General features: G+C 36.9%; 1 protein-coding gene across 1 annotated transcript in view; it reads left to right on the top strand.

The window, feature by feature from the left end:
• Positions 1–20,993, top strand: part of AGBL3 (AGBL carboxypeptidase 3) — a 133,076-nt gene continuing 112,083 nt past the window's right edge. Inside the window, 3 exon segments of the mRNA XM_057550113.1 lie at positions 1–663; positions 1,647–1,751; positions 3,082–3,142. Of these exon segments, the coding sequence (XP_057406096.1) occupies positions 1,692–1,751; positions 3,082–3,142 (121 nt within the window). The 5' untranslated portion in view covers positions 1–663; positions 1,647–1,691.

Raw genomic sequence — 20,993 nt, 5'->3', positions numbered from 1 at the left:
CGAAGGGACAAACATGGCAAACAACCGATGTGCAGAACCTTAGGGACAAATAGCTAGCTGTCCTGCCTCCACCCCTAAAATTTCCCGCCAGCCCCCTGCTCTCTACCTTCCCGCCCCTCGGGATGCCCTTTGACGCCCACTCCTCTGCTGCTAGTTCGCGTCATCCTCCGGGATCTCCCTTTCCTTCAGCCGAAATCCCGCGTAGCTGGCCCGTCTGAGGTCTCGCGAGGGTGAGCCCGTTGCCCTGGTAACGAGTGCTGCGCTTCGTGGTGAAGGGCGTGGCTGCGGCTGCTAAACGGCAGCAGTAGCGTTCCTTCCAGTCGCTGGGCTGTAGGTATCACGGGCAGGACGGCTGCTCCCGGCGCGCGGAAGGGACTACTGGCCTGGCCGTGGGACTCGAGGCGAGGGTGAGGAGGCCGAGGCGGGTCAGTGAAGTGCCGAGAGGGAAAGCCCCTGCGCGAAACGAGCGCGCCCGGAAAAGGCGCCCCTCCCTCCACTGTCGTGTCGCGAAGTGAGTGTGGGAGGAAGACTTCGCCACCAGGAATCGTGGCTTCATCGTCCTTCCCGCCAAGAAGGGAAGTCATCGTTCCTGCCCCGAGACTGCCGCGGCGCCGCTGGGCGAGGCCGCGCCTGCTGTGGCCTCTCTCGCTTCTGACGTGGAAGGTAGGCACGGAGCGCTTATTAGATCCATCTGTGTGTGTGCCGCTCCTGAAGCTCAGGTTTTACTCCGCAGCAGGTCAGCACGTTGGTGCGCCTCATAACGCTCAAGTAAGGAAACAGAATCAAGATTTATGCCAGCCCAGTTTTCCAAATTCGGAGTTGTGATCCCCAGACGGAAACTTCAGTCTCTTACTACTGAAGGTGTCACCCATAAGACAGACTTCTCTGTGGCATTCGTAAAGTTATTCGCTATGGAGCTTGGGCTTTATTGTTTGTGGTCCACGCTCGAAAACCCGCTTTTTGTAGAGAGGAGCATAAACTAGTAGATTCGAAATTAGTAAATTCCTTTGGTCTCTCAAAAACAGTAGACTCTTGACAAGGAATTTCTATTATTTCATTGTCTTAATTACCACTTGAGAGGTCATTGTCGATACAACCTTCTGATAACTATTGAAATTCCAGTAAGACTAATATGATCGAATATTAGAACAGAGACATTCTACAGAATATTAACCAAAATATAGAGAAAAAAACCTCTGTCATTTGAACTTTTGGTCAAATGAAAATTAAGCCGAAAAAAAAAATTAACTGTATTGCTACAACTCACTGCCTGAATAAGTAACTGTAATTTTTCTCTGATGCATGATCTTTTCAATGCCTCAGAATCATTCTGAACTCGCTATTGCTGTGTGGCATTTAACTGTAAATCTAGGATGTAATGATTTGGTTATGTACCCTGGAAATTCCTTTTTCAATTAAATTATTTACGTGATTTATCTTATTGTGACTTGTCTCTATCTTATAAAAATGGAAAATTTCTTCAAATCTTTGAAATTAAAGGTTTAATTAACTGTGTCTTAATTTACTTTTTAGAGAAGGCTGTTGTCACTGTTAATTAAATAAAATTGAATATATTTGGGGGTACACATTTAATGTGTACTTAAAAAGAAAACTGTCAAATAAGTTCCTTACAAATTGTTTTACAGCCTACCTACATAATAAAAGAAATTTCGAGCCAAATATTGGAAGAGATGTCAGAGGATTCAGAAAAGGAAGACTATTCAGACAGAACAATCAGTAAAGATGAATCAGTATGTTTTTCTCAACTTAATCCTACTTAGAAATAAAACTTGTTATAAAATATAAATTCCCAGTAAAAATACTATAAATTCAGTTGGCTGTAAAAATCCGTTGGATATTTAAATCACTTTTCACTGAAGTTGGGAAATAAATTGATTGAAAGCAAAGCTATTAATGTGTGCAGTATGCCCTATCTAGAAAGAGAATCTATATTAATTTTGGGGTTTTTTTGAGAAAATATTTTGGCTGAGATTCTTCTGAGTTTTATTAAAATGTGTGTAATAAGTAATTATTAGGGTTTTATTTTTATAATTCATGTCCACTTATTTTCTTATGTGTACTAATTCTATGTTACATTATAATGTGTATCATAATAGTGAAACCTATTTCTAAACCTCCTGTGTGTCACCATCATAGGTTTCATGTGGCACTGTTGTAACAAAGGAAAGTACATGGAGGAAGAAGGGGGGAGGGGAGAAACAAAATGCAGTAGTTACAAATATTTTGTCTGGTCCCAGCACTTATTTCTAAGAAATTTCCTTCACATTTTAGTAAAGTATAAATTATCTATGTAAGTTAAGGTCCCAAAATAAACTCCCCAAATGATGTATAACCCTTTAAGTCAATGGCTTTCTTTTTCCCCCCACCCCTATAAATTTATTTATTTATTTATTTTTGGCTGCATTCCTTGCTGCGCGCGGGCTTTCTCTAGTTGCGGCGAGCGGGGGCTACTCTTCGTTGTGGTGCGCCGGCTTCTCATCGCGGTGGCTTCTCTTTGTTGGGGAGCACAGGCTCTAGGCGCGAGGGCTTCAGTAGTTGTGGCACTCGGGCTGAGTAGTTGTGGCTCGCGGGCTCTGGAGTGCAGGCTCAATAGTTGTGGCGCACAGGCTTAGTTGCTCCGCGGCATGTGGGATCTTCCCGGACCAGGGCTCAATACAGTGTCCCCTGCATTGGCAGGCGGATTCTTCACCGCTGAGCCACCAGGGAAGTCCCGTCAATGGCTTTTTGTGTTTCTTTTTTCTTCTTTTTTTGGTTAATTTTAGTCCTAATTTAACCTGTTTTGCCAGGTTTACCAAGAATCTTTAAACTGTTCCTTCTCTATAATCATTAATATGACCTTACCTTGTGGAAGAAGAGAAATGAAAGATGAAAACTTTGTTTCAGGATATTTGAAGTGTTGGGTGCTTTGAGACCAATAGCCAATAATAACCTTGAATTTTTTCATTTATTAAAGATTAAAGACACACTCAATTCTAAGTACTAAGGTAGATGTAAAAAATTTCTGGATTGGGAAACCGCTGGTTTTTAAAAGATAAATAATTTAAAACTCTCTTGTTTTAGGATGAGGATACCTTTATGAAGTTTGTAAATGAAGACATCCATCAGTGTGCACTTTTAACAGGTTTGAGATTATTCATATATTCCCCCTTCTCTTTCTGATAGTACCTTAAGTGGATGAAAAATGAGAGAGCGCTAGAAAAAAAAAAGTCAGTGAATAATATAGGGAATTATTATTCTGTTATTGGTAAGGAGATATGTATTTACTTTTATAAGAATATTTTGGACTTCAAACTTTTTTTTAAATTGAAGTATAGGTGATTTACACTATTCTGTTAGTTCTGGGTATACAGAAAAGTGACTCGGTTGTATATATATATTTTTTCAGATTATTTTCCATTATAGGTTATTTCAAGATAACATAATTCCCTGTGCTATTCAGTAAATCCTTGTTCTTATCTATTTTATATATAGTAGATTGTTAATCCCATACTCCTAATTTATCCCTCCCCCTTGCTTTCCCCTCTGATAACCGTTTGTTTTCTGTGTCTGTGAGTCTGTTTCTGTTTTGTATATAGATTCATTTGTATCATTTTTAGATTCTATATATAAGTGATATAATATTTGTCTTCCTCTGTCTAACTTATTTCACTAAGTATAATACTCTCGAGGTCCATCTATGTTGTTGCAAATGGCAATATTTCATTCTTTTTTATGGCTGAGTAATATTCCATTATATATATATATATATATATATATATATATATATATATATATATGTATATATATACACCACATCTTCTTAAGCCAGTCATCTGTTGATGGCCACATGGGTTGCTTCCATGTCTTGGCTATTGTAAATACTGCTGCTATGAACATTGGGGTGTATGTATCTTTTTAAATTAGAGCTTTAGTTATTTCTGGATATATACCCAGGAATGGGATTGCTGGATCATATGGTAGCTCTACTTTTAGCTTTTTAAGGAACCTCCATATTGTTTTCCATAGTGGCTGCACCAATTCACGTTCCCACCAACAGTGTAGGAGGGTTCCCTTCTCTCCACACCCTCTCCAGCTTTATTATTTGTAGACTTTTTGATGATAGTCTTTCTGACCTGTTTGAGTGATACCTCATGGTGCTTTTGATTTACATTTCTCTAATAATTAGCGGTGTTGAACATCTTTTCATGGGCCTGTTGGTCATCTCTATGTCTTCTCTGGAAGAATATCTAAATAAGTCTTCTGCTCATTTTTTGACTGGGTTGTTTTTTGTTTGTTTGTTGGTTTTAAAATTTTATTGGCGTGTAGTTGATTCACAATGTTGTTTTAGTTGCAGGTGTACAGCAAAGTGATTCAGTTATACATATACATATGTTTATTCTTTTTCAGATTCTTTCCTCATATAGGTTATCACAGAATACTGAGTAGAGTTCCCTGTGCTATACAGTAGGTCCTTGCTGGTTATCTATCTTATATATAGTGGTATCTGTATGTAATCCCAAGCTCCTGATTTATTCCTCCCTGCCCAACGTTTCCCCTTTGGTAACCGTAAGTTTGTTTTCAAAATCTATTAAGTCGGTTTCTGTTTTGCAAATAAGTTCATTTGTATCATTTTTTAAAATTAGATTCCACATATGAGTGATTTCATATGATATTTGTCTTTCTCTGTCTGACTTATTAGTATGATAAGCTCTAGGTTCATCCGTGTTGCTACAAATGGCATTATTTCATTATTTTTATGGCTGAGTAATATTCCATTGTATATATGTACCACATCTTCTTTATCCATTCCTCTGTCAATGGACAGTTAGGTTGCTTCCATGTCTTGGCTGTTGTAAATAGTGCTGAACATTGGGGTGCATGTAGCTTTTCAGTTATGGTTTTCTCTGGATATGTGCCCAGAAGTGGGATTGCTGGATCACTGTAGTTCTATTTTTAGTTTTTTAAGGAACCTCCATACTGTTCTCCATAGTGGCTGTACCAATTTACATTCCCACCAACAGTGCAGGAGGGTTCCCTTTTCTCCACACCCTCTCCAACATTTATTGTTTGTAGACTTGTTGATGATGGCCATTCTGACTGATGTATGGTGATACCTCATTGTAGTTTTGATTTGCATTTCTCTGATAATTAGTGATGTTGAGCATCTTTTCATGTGCCTGTTGGCCATCTGTATGTCTCCTTTGGAGGAATGTCTATTTAGATCTTCTGCCCATTTTTTGATTGGGTTGTTTGTTTTTGTTTTTATTTGTATAATTTGAGATTAATCCCTTGTTGGTCACTTCGTTTGCAAATGTTTTCTCCCATTCTGTGGGTCTGTTCGTTTTGGTTATGGTTTCCTTTGCTGTGCAGAAACTTTTAAGTTTAATTAGATCCCATTTGTTTATTTTTGCTTTATTTTCATTACTCTAAGAGGTGGATCAAAGAACATAATTGTTGCAATTTATATCAAAGAGTCTTCTCCCTATGTTTTCCTTTAGGAATTTTTTAGCGTCTGGCCTTACATTTAGGTCTTTGATCCATTTTGACTTTATGTGTGTATATGGTATTAGAGAATGTTCTAATTTCATTCTTTTGCATGTAGCTGTCCAGTTTTCTGAGCACCACTTTTTGAAGAGACTGTCTTTTCCCCATTGTATATTCTTGCCTCCTTTGTCATAGATTAATTGACCATAGGGGTGCGGGTTTATTTCTGGGCTTTCTATCCTGTTCCATTGATCTATGTGTTTATTTTTGTGCCAGTACCACAGTGTTTTGTAGTATAGTCTGAAGTCAGGGAGTCTGATTCTTCCAGCTCTGTTTTTCTTTCTCAGGATTGATTTGGCTATTCAGGGTCTTTTGTGTTTCCATACAGATTTTAAATTTTTTGTTCTAGTTCTGTGAAAAATGCCATCGGTAATTTGATAAGGATTGCACTGAATCTGTAGATTGCCTTGGGTAGTATAGTCATTTTGACAATATTGATTCTTCCGATCCAGGAACATGGTATATCTTTCCATCTGTTTGTATCATCTTCGATTTCTTGCATCAGTGTCTTATAGTTTTCGGAGTACAAGTCTTTTGTCTCCTTAGTAGGTTATATTTTTTGATGCAATGGTGAATGGGATTGTTTCCTTAATTTCTCTTTCTGATCTTTTGTTGTTAGTGTATAGGAATGCAAGAGATTTCCGTGTATTAGTTTTGTATCCTGCAACTTTACCTAATTCATTGATGAGCTCTAGTACTTTTCTGGTATCATCTATAGGATTTTCTGTGTATAATATGTCATCTGCAAACAGTGGTAATTTAACTTCTTCTTTTCCAATTTCGATTCCTTTTATTTCTTTCTCTTCTTTTATTGCTGTAGCTAGGACTTCCAAAACTATGTTGAATGAAAGTGGTGACAGTGGACATCCTTGTCTTGTTCCTGATATTAGAAGGAATGCTTTTAGCTTTTCCCCATTGAAAATGATGTTAGCTGTGGGTTTGTCTTATATGGCCTTTATTATGTTGAGGTAAGTTCCCTCTATGCCCACCTCTGGAGAGTTTTTATCATAAATGGGTGTTGAATTTTGTCAAATGCTTTTTCTGCATCTATTGAGATGATTATATGGTTTTTATTCTTCAATTTGTTAATGTGGTGTATCACACTGATTGATTTGCAGATGTTGAAGAATCCTTGCATCCCTGGGATAAATCGTGGTGTATGATCCTTTTAATGTAGAATATGCTTGGGAGTGTTCCTTCCTCTGCAAGTTTCTGGAAGAGTTTGAGAAGGATGGGTGTTAGCTCTTCTCTAAATGTTTGATAGAATTCACCTCTGAAGCCATCTTGTCCTGGACTTTTGTTTGTTGGAAGTTTTTCAATCACTGTTTCAATTTCAGTACTTCTGATTGGTTTGTTCATATTTTCTGTTTCTTCCTGGTTCAGTCTTGGAAGGTTGTACCCGTTTAAGAATTTGTCCATTTCTTCTACGTTGTCCATTTTATTGGCTTATAGTTGTTTGTAGTAGTCTCTTATGTTCCTTTGTATTTCTGTGGTGTCCATTGTAACTTCTACTTTTTCATTTCTAATTTTATTGATTTGAACCCTCTCCCTTTTTTTCTTGAGTCTGGCTAAAGATTTATCAATTTTATTTATCTTTCCAAAGATCCAGCTTTCAGTTTCATTGATCTTTTCTATTGTTTTCTTTGTCTCTATTTCATTATTTCTCCTCTGATCTTTATGATTTCTTTCCTTCTACTAACATTGAGTTTTGTTTGTTCTTCTTTCTCTAGTTGCTTTAGGTGTAAGATTTAGGTTGTTTGAGATTTTTATTGTTTTCTGAGGTAAGATTTTATTGCTGTAAACTTCCCTCTTAGAACTGCTTTTGCTGCGTCCCATAGGTTTTGGATCATCGTGTTTTCATTGTCATTTGTCTCTAGGTATTTTTTGATTTCCTTTTTGATTTCTTCTGTGATCCATTGGTCGTTTAGTAACATATTGTTTAGCCTCCATGTGTTTGTGTTTTTTACAGTTTTTTCCCTGTAACTGATTTCTAATCTCATAACGTTGTGGTTGGAAAGGTTGCTTGATATGATTTCAATTTTCTTAAATTTACTGAGGCTTGATTTGTGGCCCAACATGTGATCTATCCTGGAGAATGTTCCAGGTGCACTTAAGAAGGAAGTCTATTCTGCTGCTTTTGGATGGAATGTTCTATAAATATCAATTAAGTCCATCTGGTGAATGTGTCATTTAAGGCCTGTGTTTCCTTGTTGATTTTCTGTCTAGATGATCCGTGCATTTCTGTGCCTATTTAAATGATCATGTGGTTTTGGGCTTTCCTCTTGGTAATGTGGTGTATCACATTGATTGATTTCTGTATGTTGAACTATCCTTGCGAACCTGGAATGAATCCAACTTGACCATAGTGTATGATCCTTTTTATGTATTTGGCTTACTAATATTTTGTTAAGGATTTTTTGCATCTATATTCATCAAAGATATTGGCCTGTAATTTTCTTTTTTTGTAGTCCCTTTTTGGTTTTGGTATCAGGGCGATGGTAGCTTAATAGAATAAGTTTGGAAGTGTTCCCTCGTCTTCAGTTTTTTGGAATAGTTTGAGAAGGATCAGTGTAAGTTCTTCTTTGTATGTTCCGTAGAATTCTCCAGTGAAGCCATCTGGTCCTAGACTTTTGTTTGCAGGAAGGTTTTTTTTTTTCCGATTCTATTTCACTTGTAGTGATTGGTCTGCTCAAGTTATCTGTTTCTTCTTGACTCAGTTTTGGCAGGCTCTGTGTTTCTAGGAACTATTTGTTGGCATATAATTCCTCATAGTATTCTCTTACAGTTTTTTGTATTTCTGCGATATTGGTTGTTATTTCTCCTCTTTCATTTCTTATTTTGTTTATTTGGGTTCTCACTCTTTTCTTCTTGGCAGGCCTGGCTAGAGGTGTGTCAATTTGTTTATCTTTTCAAAAAAACCAGCTCTTGGGTTTTTTATCTTTTCTATTGTTTTTTGGATCTCTATTTTATTTATTTCTTCTTTTAACATTATTATTTCCTTCCTTTTGCTGACATTGGTTTTTTCCTTGTTCTTTTTTTTTAATTCTTTTAGGTGGTAGGTTAGGTTGTTTTTTTTAGTTTTTTTTTTTTTCCTTCTTGAGGAAAGCCTATATCACTATGAACTTCTGTCTTAGAACTGCTTTTGCTGTATCCCATAGATTTTGTAAGTTTGTGTTTTCATTTTCCTTTGTGCTCAGGTATTTTCCAATTTCTTCTTTGATTTCATCACTTACCCATTGGTTTTTTCAGTAGCATGTTGCTTAGTCTCCATGTGTTCATTCTTCTCCCATTTTTCTTTCTGTGGTTGATTTCTAGTATCATACCATTGTGGTCAGAAAAGATGCTTGAGATAATTTCTATCCTCTTAAATTTGTTGAGACTTGTTTTGTAACCTAATATGTGGTCTATCCTAGAGAACGTTCCATGTGCGCTTGAAAAGAATGTGTATTCAGGGGTGGGGGGCTTGATGTAGTGTCCTGTAGGTATCAAGTCCAACTGGTTGTGTCATTTGGGACCTCTGTTGCCTTACTGATTTTCTGTCTGGAAGATCTGTTCATTGATGTCAGTGGGGTGTTAAAGGTTCCTACTATTATTGTATTCCTGTCAATCTCTCTCTTTATGTCTGCTAGTATTTGTTTTATATATTTAGGTGTTCCTATATTGGGGGCATATATGTAAATGAGTATAATATCCTCTTCTTGTATTGCTCCCTTTATCATTATATACTGTCCTTCTTTGTCTTTCTTTTTTTTTTTAAATTTTATTTATTTAGTTAGTTAGTTATTTATGGCTGTGTTGGGTCTTCGTTTCTGTGCGAGGGCTTTCTCTAGTTGCGGCAAGTGGGGGCCACTCTTCATCGCGGTACGCGGGCCTCTCACTATCGCGGCCTCTCTTGTTGAGGAGCACAGGCTCCAGATACGCTGGCTCACGGGCCTAGTCGCTCCATGGCATGTGGGATCTTCCCAGACCAGGGCTTGAACCCGTGTCCCCTGCATTGGCAGGCAGACTCTCAACCACTGCACCACCAGGGAAGCCTACTCTTTGTCTTTCTTTATGGCCTTTGTTTAAAGTCTCTTTTGTCTGATATGAGTATTGCTATTCCTACTTTCTTATTGTTTCCATTTGCATGAAATATCCTTTTCCATTGCCTCACTTTCAATCTGTGTGTGTCTTTTGCCCTAAAGTGAGTCTCCTGTAGGCAGCATACTGTTGGTGTTTGCTTTTTAATCCAGTCTGTCACTCTTTTGATTTGAGGATTTAGTCCACTGACATTTAAAGTAATTATTGATAGGTATGTACTTATTGCCATTTTATTTATTTTTCTTCTATTTTATTTTATTTTTTATTTATTTTAACATCTTTATTGGAGTATAATTGCTTTACAATGGTGTGTTAGTTTCTGCTTTATAACAAAGTGAATCAGCTATACATATACGTATATCCCCATATCTCCTCCCTCTTGCGTCTCCCTCCCACCCTCCCTATCCCACCCCTCTAGGTGGTCACAAAGCACTAAGCTGATCTCCCTGTGCTATGTGGCTGCTTCCCACTAGCTATCTGTTTTACATTTGGTAGTGTATATATGTCCATGCCACTTTCTCACTTTGTCCCAGCTTACCCTTCCCACTCCCCATGTCCTCAAGCCTATTCTCTACATCTGTGTCTTTATTCCTGTCCTGCACCTAGGTTCTTCAGAACCCTTTTTTTTTTTAGATTCCATATATATGTGTTAGCATACAGTATTTGTTTTTCTCTTTCAGACTTACTTCACTCTGTATGACAGACTCAAGGTCCATCCACCTCACTGCAAATAACTCAATTTCGTTTCTTTTTATGGCTGAGTAATATTCCATTGTATATATGTGCCACATCTTCTTTATCCATTCATCTGTCGATGGACACTTAGGTTGCTTCCATGTCCTGGCTGTTGTAAATAGAGCTGCACTTAATTGCCATTTTAAACCTTGTTTTCTAGTTGTTTCTGTAGTTCTTTCTTGTTCATTTCTTCTTCTTTTTGTTTTCCCTTTTGTGGTTTAATGGTTTTCTTTTGTATTATGCTTGAGTTCCTTTCTTTTTGGTTTCTGTGAATCTATTGTATCTTTTTGATGTGTGGTTACCCTGGTTTTCAAGTATGTTAACCCATAACTATATCTACTTGCTTTTAACTGATAGTCATACAAGTTTAAACACATTCTAAAAGATCTTCATTTTTATACTCCCCTCCCCTACATTTTGTGATTTTGATGTCCTATTTTACATCCTCATGCTTATCCTTTTACCATTAATAGTAGTTATAATCACTTACAATTTTTTTGGATTTTTAAAAATTTATGTACTGACTTATTTAAGTGATCTTCAATCCTTTCATATATTTGCCTTTCCTATAGATACTTGCTTCTTTTCTATTTAGAGAAGACCTTTCAATATTTCTTTTAGGTTAGGTTTAATATTTCTGTATTCTTTCAGTTTTTGCTTGTCTGAGACATTCTTTATCTCTCCTCCTATTCTAAATGATAATCTTGCTGGGTAGAGTATCCCAGGTTGCAGGGTTTTCCCTTTCAGGACTTTGAATATATCATGCCACTCCCTTCTGATCTGCACAGTTTCTGCAGAGAAATCAGCTGATAGCCTTATGGGAGTTCCCTTGTAACTGACTCTGTTTTTCTCTTCCTGCCTTTAGAATCCTCTCTTTATCTTTAACTTTTGCCATTTTAATTCTGATAATGTCTTGGTGTGGGTCTGTTTCTGTTCATCTTGTTTGGGACCCTCTGTGCTTCCTGTACCTGGATATCGGTTTCCTTCTTTAGATTTTAGGAAGTGTTCAGCCATAATTTCTTCAAGTACATTTTCAATCCCCTTTTCTCTCTCTTCTCCTTCTGGAACCCCTATTATGCGTAGGTTGGCACTCTTTATATTATCCTGTAAACCTCATGTGTTGCTTTCATTTTGTTGTCTTTCTGTCTGCTATTCTGATTGGGTGATTTCCATTATTCTGTCTTCCAGATCACTTATTTATTCTTCTGCAGCACTTAGTCTGCTATTCATTGCTTCTAGATTGGTTTTTTACTTGGCAATTGAATTAGCTAATTTTGACTGTTTCATTTTTATAGTCTAGTTCCTTATTACAATGATCTGCATTTCTATTGATAATCTTTCTTAATTCCTTTAGCATTTTTATTACTTCCTTTTTGAAGTTGGGGCTTAGAAGACCAGTGAGGTCTGTTTCATTAGTTGTTCTTTCAGGGGAGTTCTCTTGTTTTTTTAATTGGGAGTAGTTCCTCTGCTTTTTCATTTTACTTAACTTTCTCTGTCTCTATGAATTTAGGAGAAACAGTTATCTACTGTGGTCCTGAAGGGGTGTTTTTATGTGGGAGCATCCTTGTGTAGACTGTGTGAGTTCAGTATTTTTGGTGTGAGAGCTGGTTTTGGTATGGATACCAGCCACGTCTTTCTTCAGAGTTTGCTGGCCATTATCCCCTTGATAAGGGGTGTGATTTGTTTTGTAGTGTCTGGAGTCTGTGCTTGATGTGAGGTGGGGTTTCCTCTTTCTCCGTGGTTGTCATTGCCTCGTTGGATTCTGGGTCTGCTCCCTGGTTTTGGAGTAGAAGTTCTGAGGGTTGGGTTCAGTAAGGTTCCATTGCCCTTGAGTGCGTGCCCTTCCCCAAAGGAGGTGATTGCTGAAGGAAGTGAGGCTCTTGTGGTCACAGCAAACCTATGCACTGCCTGTGTAGGTCTCTGCGGTTCCTCTCAGATGCAGCCCAAGGTCGTATCCCTTTCTCCATTGTGTTTGTCCCAGGTCTAGTACAAGGCTGTGGTGTAGAGTAGGCTGGGGCTGAGGATGCGGGCATTGTGGCTGCAGAAATTGAGGTGGCTGTGCTGCTGCCTGGGGTCTGGGCTGCCTCTGTGGCACACTTCTCCCTGGATCTGTCTGCCACGTATCTGGTGCTGAGCTGCAGCGTGGAGTGGGCGGAGCCAGCACGCTCTCACTGGGGAACAGATTGCTTCACACTCCTCACCAGGACCTGTCTGCCCAAGATTCAGCACATAGCTGCTGCACGTTATTGTGTCACTGCCTTGTGTGTGTGCTGACAGTGGTCACCACAGCTATGCCTGGGTCACACCGCATGCACCCTGGACTGATTCTGTGCAGTTAGACCAAATCTTTGCCCTGATCTCGCACCAGGCTGTGGTGTGGTTTGAGCAGAGACGGGGCGTTCACCCCTTCCAATTGGGAAGTGCAGGAAGGCAGCAGCTGCCAGTGCAAGGCTCTCTCCACCTTGATTATTAGCAAGCCAGCTCACGTGCACTCCTCACAAGTAGAGTCTAGGCTTCTCCAGCCCTTCTCTCTGTCTCAGTGGATTTCCCCAGGCGAGAGGGCTTGTCTCCTTTGTGCAGGACCCCAGGACATTGTGCCCAGATTGTGAGTCTGTCTGCTCCCTCCCCAGAGTAAGGGTCTGCCCATATGGACCTTCTCTTCCTTATAGATCCCTCTCAGAGGCACAGGTCCTGACCTGATGCCTTTTTTTCCTGTCCTACCCAGTTACATGGAGATCTTTCTTGCAGCTTTAGTTGTATAGGAGATCTTCTGCCAGTTTCCAGTTAGTTTTCTCTGAGAATTGTGCCACATGTAGATTTTTTGTTGTTGTTGTTAATGTATTTGTTGAGGAAGGTGAGCTCCACGTCCTCCTACTCTGTCTTCTTGACCCTCCCATAAAGTTCAAACTTTTAAGGTTTGTTTAAGGTTTGATTTTTAATTAAACTAAATGAAAGTGGTCATTATAAAGGACTTCACTTAACATAAGAATTTACCTTGACATTTCTTTAAATAATTAGCTCTTTAAATGCATTTACAGTATGATTCAAATTTTTATGGACACAATGTTTTGGAAGTACATCTTTATTTAAATGAAGTATGCCTGTGTGAAGAGTTTCCTTAATAAAGTCATTCATTTGCGAATGTATATGTATATGGCCATTTTGATGTATACTTGATTTTTTAAATTTTATACATTTAGAGTACTTTCAAAGACACATGAAAATATTTCTTCTAAATATTCACATATCTATCTGAAGATATTCTGAAATTGAAGATAAGGTTTTTATCCTTTTTTTTTTTTGATAATTTTCACCGCCATCCTATAACAAATCTTCCTTTTTGAGATAACAACTGTTCTCAGTTTGGTATGTATCCTTCTAGACCTTTTTCTTTGCATTTATACACATACCTATACCCATATTCATAGAAAGTTTATAGTAGTATTGTGCAGACTTCTTCGCCCACTTTTTTGTCTTTAAAATTTTGCCTGTCTGTTGGAAGAAAGAAGGTACCTCACTATTTTAAGTAACATTTCCTTGATTGCTACAGAAATTGAGAATTATTTCATATGCTTGACTGTTTATATTCCACCTTGTTATGAACTGCCCATTCATAGTAATCCATTATTAACTTTGTTTTTGTTGCTTCTGTTGTTTAGAATTATTTTGATGTTAAGTTTATCATTATTCATTTGTGGCTCTTTATTTTTATATCTGTTTAAGCTACAAAGACCTTCCCTACACCGAGGTCATGAATATAATCATCTAAATTTCCTTTAAGTACTTTTATCTACTTGTTTGAATTTTGGTATTTAATTTCTCTATGACTTACAAATAGTAAGAGGTATGGATCTAATTTTATTTTCCAACTCATAAATAGCTACCTTGCCATTTTTGAGTCATACTGTAAATTAGACAAAATGTGCTCTATTCACATAATGGAATACTAGATGATTAATAACTGTTGGATAAATGGATCTATATAAGAATCCTGAGAAGTAGCAAGGGAAGGTAATATTACCCCTTATTTACATATAGTAAGATTTATGTTCAAAGAGGCTGCATTGGCCAACCAAAATCATATAGAAACAAAGTGGTAGAATAGAACTCAGTTTGTCTGACTCTTAGTCCAGTTGCTATATCTGCTATTGTACAAAAAATAACCAAGAATTAAATCTAGCTAAAAAGCCACATTTCAGAGGTGAAAGAGCAAGAGGAGTCAGTGAGACAAAATGGAGAACCAAGTATGTGAAAGATAGAAAGAAAACTAGGAAGTGTAGCATCATAAAAAACAAGGGAAATGAGCTTAAGGAGGGATGATTATCAACATCAAATTGATGCCCCACAATTATCCCATTGAAAGAGGGCCACTGCATTACCTACTTGGGGCAACCCCATTGTATTCTATGCAAATTATGTTCCTGGTGTTGTGTCAGACAGTGGCCCTAGAATGAGAACTGAGAAGTTGTAACCGAGAGTTCACTAGCAACCTCTGAGAATATAGTTCCAGTAGGTGGTGAGGAATTATGGTCAGTGAGTGTCATTTAACGCATTAGACAAATGTTGCCTCAGTGTGATTAAGTTTAAGAAGGCTCAGCAGTAGACAGTTTGCTAGAAAAGCTGCAAGAAACAAATGTCTTTGGGGTAACAGTGAGAATTTAGCATAAATTTATAGTATATGAGGTCAACAACTATTTTCTAGCTGTTGTGAAAACTAATTATTACAAAATTTCATTAGTACTTTTATTTTTTTAAATGCCATGAAGTATAACATATTTATAACAATATCCACAAGTATTCATAAATTAATGTTATTGGAAAAAAAATAAACTATGTAAAAAAATTATAGGAATTGGGGTTTTCCTTCTTATCACTCATGATTGTGTTTGAATCCTTTTACAGCTGACTCTATTAGTGACCCATTTTTCCCCCGGACTACACAGATACTATTGGAATATCAGCTAGGGAGATGGGTGCCTCGTCTTCGTGAACCACGAGATTTATATGGTGTCTCTTCTTCTGGTCCGCTGAGCTTAGTTTTGGGGATTCAAACATTGGCAAACTTACTTTGCCACACTTGATTTCAATGAGAAGAATCATGGTATTAGAACAGTGTGTTCCAACAGAAATATAACATGAGCCTTGTATATAATTTAAAATTTTCTAGTAGTCACATTTAAAAAGGTAAAAAAGGGACTTCCCTGGTGGTCCAGTGGTAAAGAATCCGCCTTCCAGTGCAGGGGACGTGGGTTTGATCCCTGGTAGGGGAACTAAGATCCCACATGCCACAGGGCAACTAAGCCCGCGCGCCACAACTACTGAGCTCACGTGCCTCAATGAGAGAGCCCACGTACTGCAAACTACAGAGCCCATGTGCCCTATAGCCCACGTGCCACAACTACAGAGCCCACGTGCCCTGGAGCCCCTGCGCCACAACTAGAGAGAGAACCCACATGCCACAACTGGAGAGAAGCCCACGTGCCTCAACAAAGATCCTGCGTGCCACAATTGAGACCCGACGCAGCCAAATAAATAAATAAATAATAAATAAATAAATAAATAGAATTCATCCAGTAAAAAAAAAAAAGGGGTGGGGGTGGGGGGGGAGTGAAATTGATTTCAAAATATATTTTATTTAATCCAAATATAATCACAGTATTTTACATTTTTTTTAATATTATGTCTTCAAAATCTGGTCTGTATTTATACTTACATTTCAGTTCAATTCCAATTTCTCTATATCTTTGCCAAAACTTGTCTTTTATTTTTTGGATAATAGCCATCCTAACAGGTGCAAGATGATGTCTCACTGTGGCTTTGATTTACATTTCCCTGAAGATTACTGATGTTAACAATGCAATCCATATCAAAATTCCAGTGGCATTTTTTTACAGAAATAAAAAACAACTCTAAATTCAGATGGAACCACAAAAGGCTACAAATAGCCATATCAATCTTGAGAAAGAAGAACAAAGCTGGAGGCATTACACATTCTGATTTCAAAATATATTACAAAGCTCCTGTAGCCAAAACAGTATGGTACTAGCATAAACACACACATATAGGCCTATGGAACAGAATAGAGAGCCCAGAAATAAATCCAGGCATATATGTCAACTGATATTTGACAAGAGTGCCAAGAATACACAATGGGGGAAAGACAGTCTGTAAAAATGTTGTTGAGAAAATTGGATGTCAACATGCAAAAGAATGAAATTGGAACCTTATACAAAACAATCAACTCAAAACAGATTAAAGACAAACTTAAGACCTAAAACTGTAATACTGCTAGAAATAAACAAGGGGGAAAGCTTCATGACATTGTTCTTGGCAATGATATCATGGATATGACACCAAAAGCTCAGGCAACAAAAGCAAAAAGAGACAAGTGGGAATACATCAAACTAAAAAGCATCTGCACGCAAAGGAAGAAATCAAGATAGTGAAAAGGCAGCCTATAGAATGGGAAAAATATTTGTAAAACATATATTTGATAAGGGGTTAATCTCTAAAATATATAAAGAAAAGCAAAAAAACTAATAACCAGATTTAAAAATGGGCTAAGAACTTGAATAGACATTTCTCTAAAGAAAACATACAAATGAACAACAGGTATATTTACTGACTTTTTTATGTGAACTGTTTGATAAAATACTTTGCCCATTTTGTTGTCGGTTGTACTTTTTGTTTTCTTCTTGGTCTGTAAATGCTCTCTGTATATTCAGGAGATTGGCTTACTATGTCGTATACGTTGCATACTTTTTTTCTTAGTTTGTCATTTACCTTTTATCTTTGTCATTTAGAAATTTTTAATTTTTATGTAATCAGTATATCTACTGTTTTTCTATGACTTCTGGGTTTTGAAATTCTCATGTTTCTCTTACACTTTTCAAGTTGTATTTTTTTGTGACAATTTTTATTCATCAGGAATCCATTTTTAAAAATTTTATTTTTATTTATTTATTTATTTATTTATTTATTTTTGGCTGTGTTGGGTCTTCGTTTCTGTGCGAGGGCTTTCTCCAGTTGCGGCGAGCGGGGGCCGCTCTTCATCGCGGTGCGCGGGCCTCTCACTGTCGTGGCCTCTCTTGTTGCAGAGCACAAGCTCCAGATGTGCAGGCTCAGTAGTTGTGGCTCACGGGCCTAGTTGCTCCGCGGCATGTGGGATCTTCCCAGACCAGGGCTCATTGGCAGGCAGATTCTCAACCACTGCGCCACCAGGGAAGCCCAGGAATCCATTTTGATGCAAGAAGTAAGCTCCCAATCTAGTTCTGTTAACGTCTAGCCAAGTGTGCCAACAAGATTAGTAAGTAAATTATTATTTTTTCTACTGATTGGAAAAGCCACAATTGTTATATACGAGACTCCTAGGTCTGATTTTGAATTCTATTCTATTACCTTGTCTATTCATATAATGGCATGAAACCCTTTATTACTATAGCTTTAAAACTGTAAGTTTTGTTATGATGACTTAGTTTCCCATCATAACTTTTTTCTTTTTCTTTAATTCTCCAATTTCTTGGCTATTTTTGCCTTATTGTATTTCTATATGGAATTTTTTAAAAGCTTTTCTAGTTGCCCCAAAATTAACATTGGTAACTTTATTGTGATCACATTACATTTATAGATTAATTTAAGGAAGGGTGACATCTTTACAATATTGCATCTACCTATCCAAAGACAAGGTATGTCTCACTGTTTATTCCATTCTGGTTTTCCTTTATCTCCCTTAATATAGTTTAAAATCTTTTTCCCACATGTTTTCTAAGTTGTATTGTTAGGTATTATTTTCTAATTTGTTTTGTAGAAGAAAGTTAAGTTTTGTGTATTAATTTTGAAACTACCTACCTATTGTTTCTAATTTTTGAATTATTATATATGTGCTAGATATACATCATCTAGTAGTAATGTAATTAAATCTCCTCATTTCCAGTTGTTAATACCTCACATTTTTTTTGACTGAATGCATTGACTGGTACTTTCAAAAAATATTTAATAATTTTACATTCATCTTATTCCTAATTTTAATGGGAAGGCTTTTTGTGTTTTTCCACTAAGCAAACTATAAGCTTCTAGTTTGAAATAAATTTGCTTTCAATCCTATCAAGGAAGTGTCCATTTATTCTTATATTAAGAAAATTTACCAGGAATAATTACTACATTTTATTAAATGGTTTTTCAACGTCGCTGGGGAGAAAGGATCATAATATTCTCATTTGGTATATTGCTTTGGTGAATTATGCTAGTAGATTCTTTAGGTCAATATTATTGGAATAAACTACAGTTAATCATTATGTATTATTTTTAGTGTGTTGCTGAACTCTGTTTGCTAATATTTTACACAGTATTTTTGCTTTAATATTCATAGGTAAGATGCATTTGTAATTTTCTAGCTTTTATACTTTTAAATGTTTTGTTATAAACATTTCTCAAAGTCCTTTCCCTGTGTTCTAGAACAATTTGAATAATACTGCAGTTAACTGTTCCTTTAAGTTTGATAGAATTTCCTTAAACCTATCTGGACATAATTGTTATTGTTGTTTTACAGTTACAAAGAATATTTTTATTATACAACTTATATTTCTTCTTTGTTAGTTTAGGTTTTCTATCTATTCTAGGGGCAGTTTTGGTTATTTGTATTTTCCTAGAAAAATAATGCTTTTCATGGAGAGTTTCTAATTTATTTACATAGATTTAGGCAAAGAATTCTCTTATAATTGTTATAATTTCCTTTGCACCTGAGATTTTTTTCTCTGTTCTCATATTTTATGTTAAGTATTTGTGCATTCTTATTTTCTTCTCCCTGATTATATTAGTGGGATTTATCTTGTTTTGTCAAAGAGTCAATGTTTGAATACATTTATTCTGTGTGCTGTTTTCTAATTCATTAATTTATGATTATTATAATTATCTCAGAATTATTGATAAAATAGTAATAAATTATGTTGATGTATCTAATTGTGGCATACCATTAAGGGAAGTTTTAACTCCCAGTCTTTAGCTTAAAAGGTTAATGCTATTTAGCTTCTTTTTGTTTGTTTGTTTGTTTTGTTTGTTTTGTTTTTTAAACATCTTTATTGGAGTATAATTGCTTTACAATGGTGTGTTAGTTTCTGCTTTATAACAAAGCGAATCAGTTATACATATACATATGTTCCCATATCTCTTCCCTCTTGCGTCTCCCTCCCTCCCACCCTCCCTATCCCACCCCTCTAGGTGGTCACAAAGCACCGAGCTCATCTCCCGGTGCTATGTGGCTGCTTCCCACTAGCTATCTATTTTACATTTGGTAGTGTATATATGTCCATGCCACTCTCTTACCCTGTCACATCTTACCCCTCCCCCTCCCCATATCCTCAAGTCCATTCTCTAGTAGGTCTGTGTCTTTATTCCTGTCTTGCCACTAGGTTCTTCATGGCCTTTTTTTTTTTTTCTTAGATTCCATATATATATGTGTTAGCATACTGTATTTGTTTTCCTCTTTCTGACTTACTTCACTCTGTATGACAGACTCTAACTCCATCCAGCTCATTACAAATACCTCCATTTCATTTCTTTTTATGGCTGAGTAATATTCCATTGTATATATGTGCCACATCTTCTTTATCCATTCATCCGATGATGGGCACGTAGGTTGCTTCCATGTCCTGGCTATTGTAAATAGAGCTGCAGTGAACATTTTGGTACATGACTCTTTCTGAATTATGGTTTTCTCAGGGTATATGCCCAGTAGTGGGATTGCTGGGTCGTATGGTAGTTCTATTTTTAGCTTTTTAAGGAACCTCCATACTGTTTTCCATAGTGGCTGTATCAATTTACATTCCCACCAACAGTGCAAGAGTGTTCCCTTTCCTCCACACCCTCTCCAGCATTTATTGTTTCTAGATTTTTTGATGATGGCCATTCTGACCGGTGTGAGATGATATCTCATTGTAGTTTTGATTTGTATTTCTCTAATGATTAATGATGTTGAGCATTCTTTCATGTGTCTGTTGGCAATCTGTATATCTTCTTTGGAGAAATGTCTATTTAGGTGTTCTGCCCATTTTTGGATTGGGTTGTTTGTTTTTTTGTTATTGAGCTGCATGAGCTGCTTGTAAATCTTGGAGATTAATCCTTTGTCAGTTGCTTCATTTGCAAATATTTTCTCCCATTCTGAGGGTTGTCTTTTGGTCTTGTTTATGGTTTCCTTTGCTTTGCAAAAGCTTTTTAAGTTTCATGAGGTCCCATTTGTTTATTTGTGTTTTTATTTCCATTTCTCTAGAAGCTGGGTCAAAAAGGATCTTGCTGTGATTTATGTCATAGAGTGTTCTGCCTATGTTTTCCTCTAAGAGTTTGATAGTGTCTGGCCTTACACTTACGTCTTTAATCCATTTTGAGTTTATTTTTGTGTATGGTGTCAAGGAGTGTTCTAATTTCATACTTTTACATGTAGCTGTCCAGTATTCCCAGCATCACTTATTGAAGAGGTTGTCTTTTCTCCACTGTATATGCTTGCGTCCTTTATCAAAGATAAGGTGACCATATGTGCGTGGGTTTATCTCTGGGCTTTCTATCCTGTTCCATTGATCTATGTTTCTGTTTTTGTGCCAGTACCAAACTATCTTGATTACTGTAGCTTTGTAATATAGTCT

Source organism: Balaenoptera acutorostrata, chromosome 7 (assembly GCF_949987535.1).
Source record: "Balaenoptera acutorostrata chromosome 7, mBalAcu1.1, whole genome shotgun sequence".
NCBI classification, from domain to species: domain Eukaryota; kingdom Metazoa; phylum Chordata; class Mammalia; order Artiodactyla; family Balaenopteridae; genus Balaenoptera; species Balaenoptera acutorostrata.
This window is presented reverse-complemented; position numbering and strand designations above follow the sequence as displayed.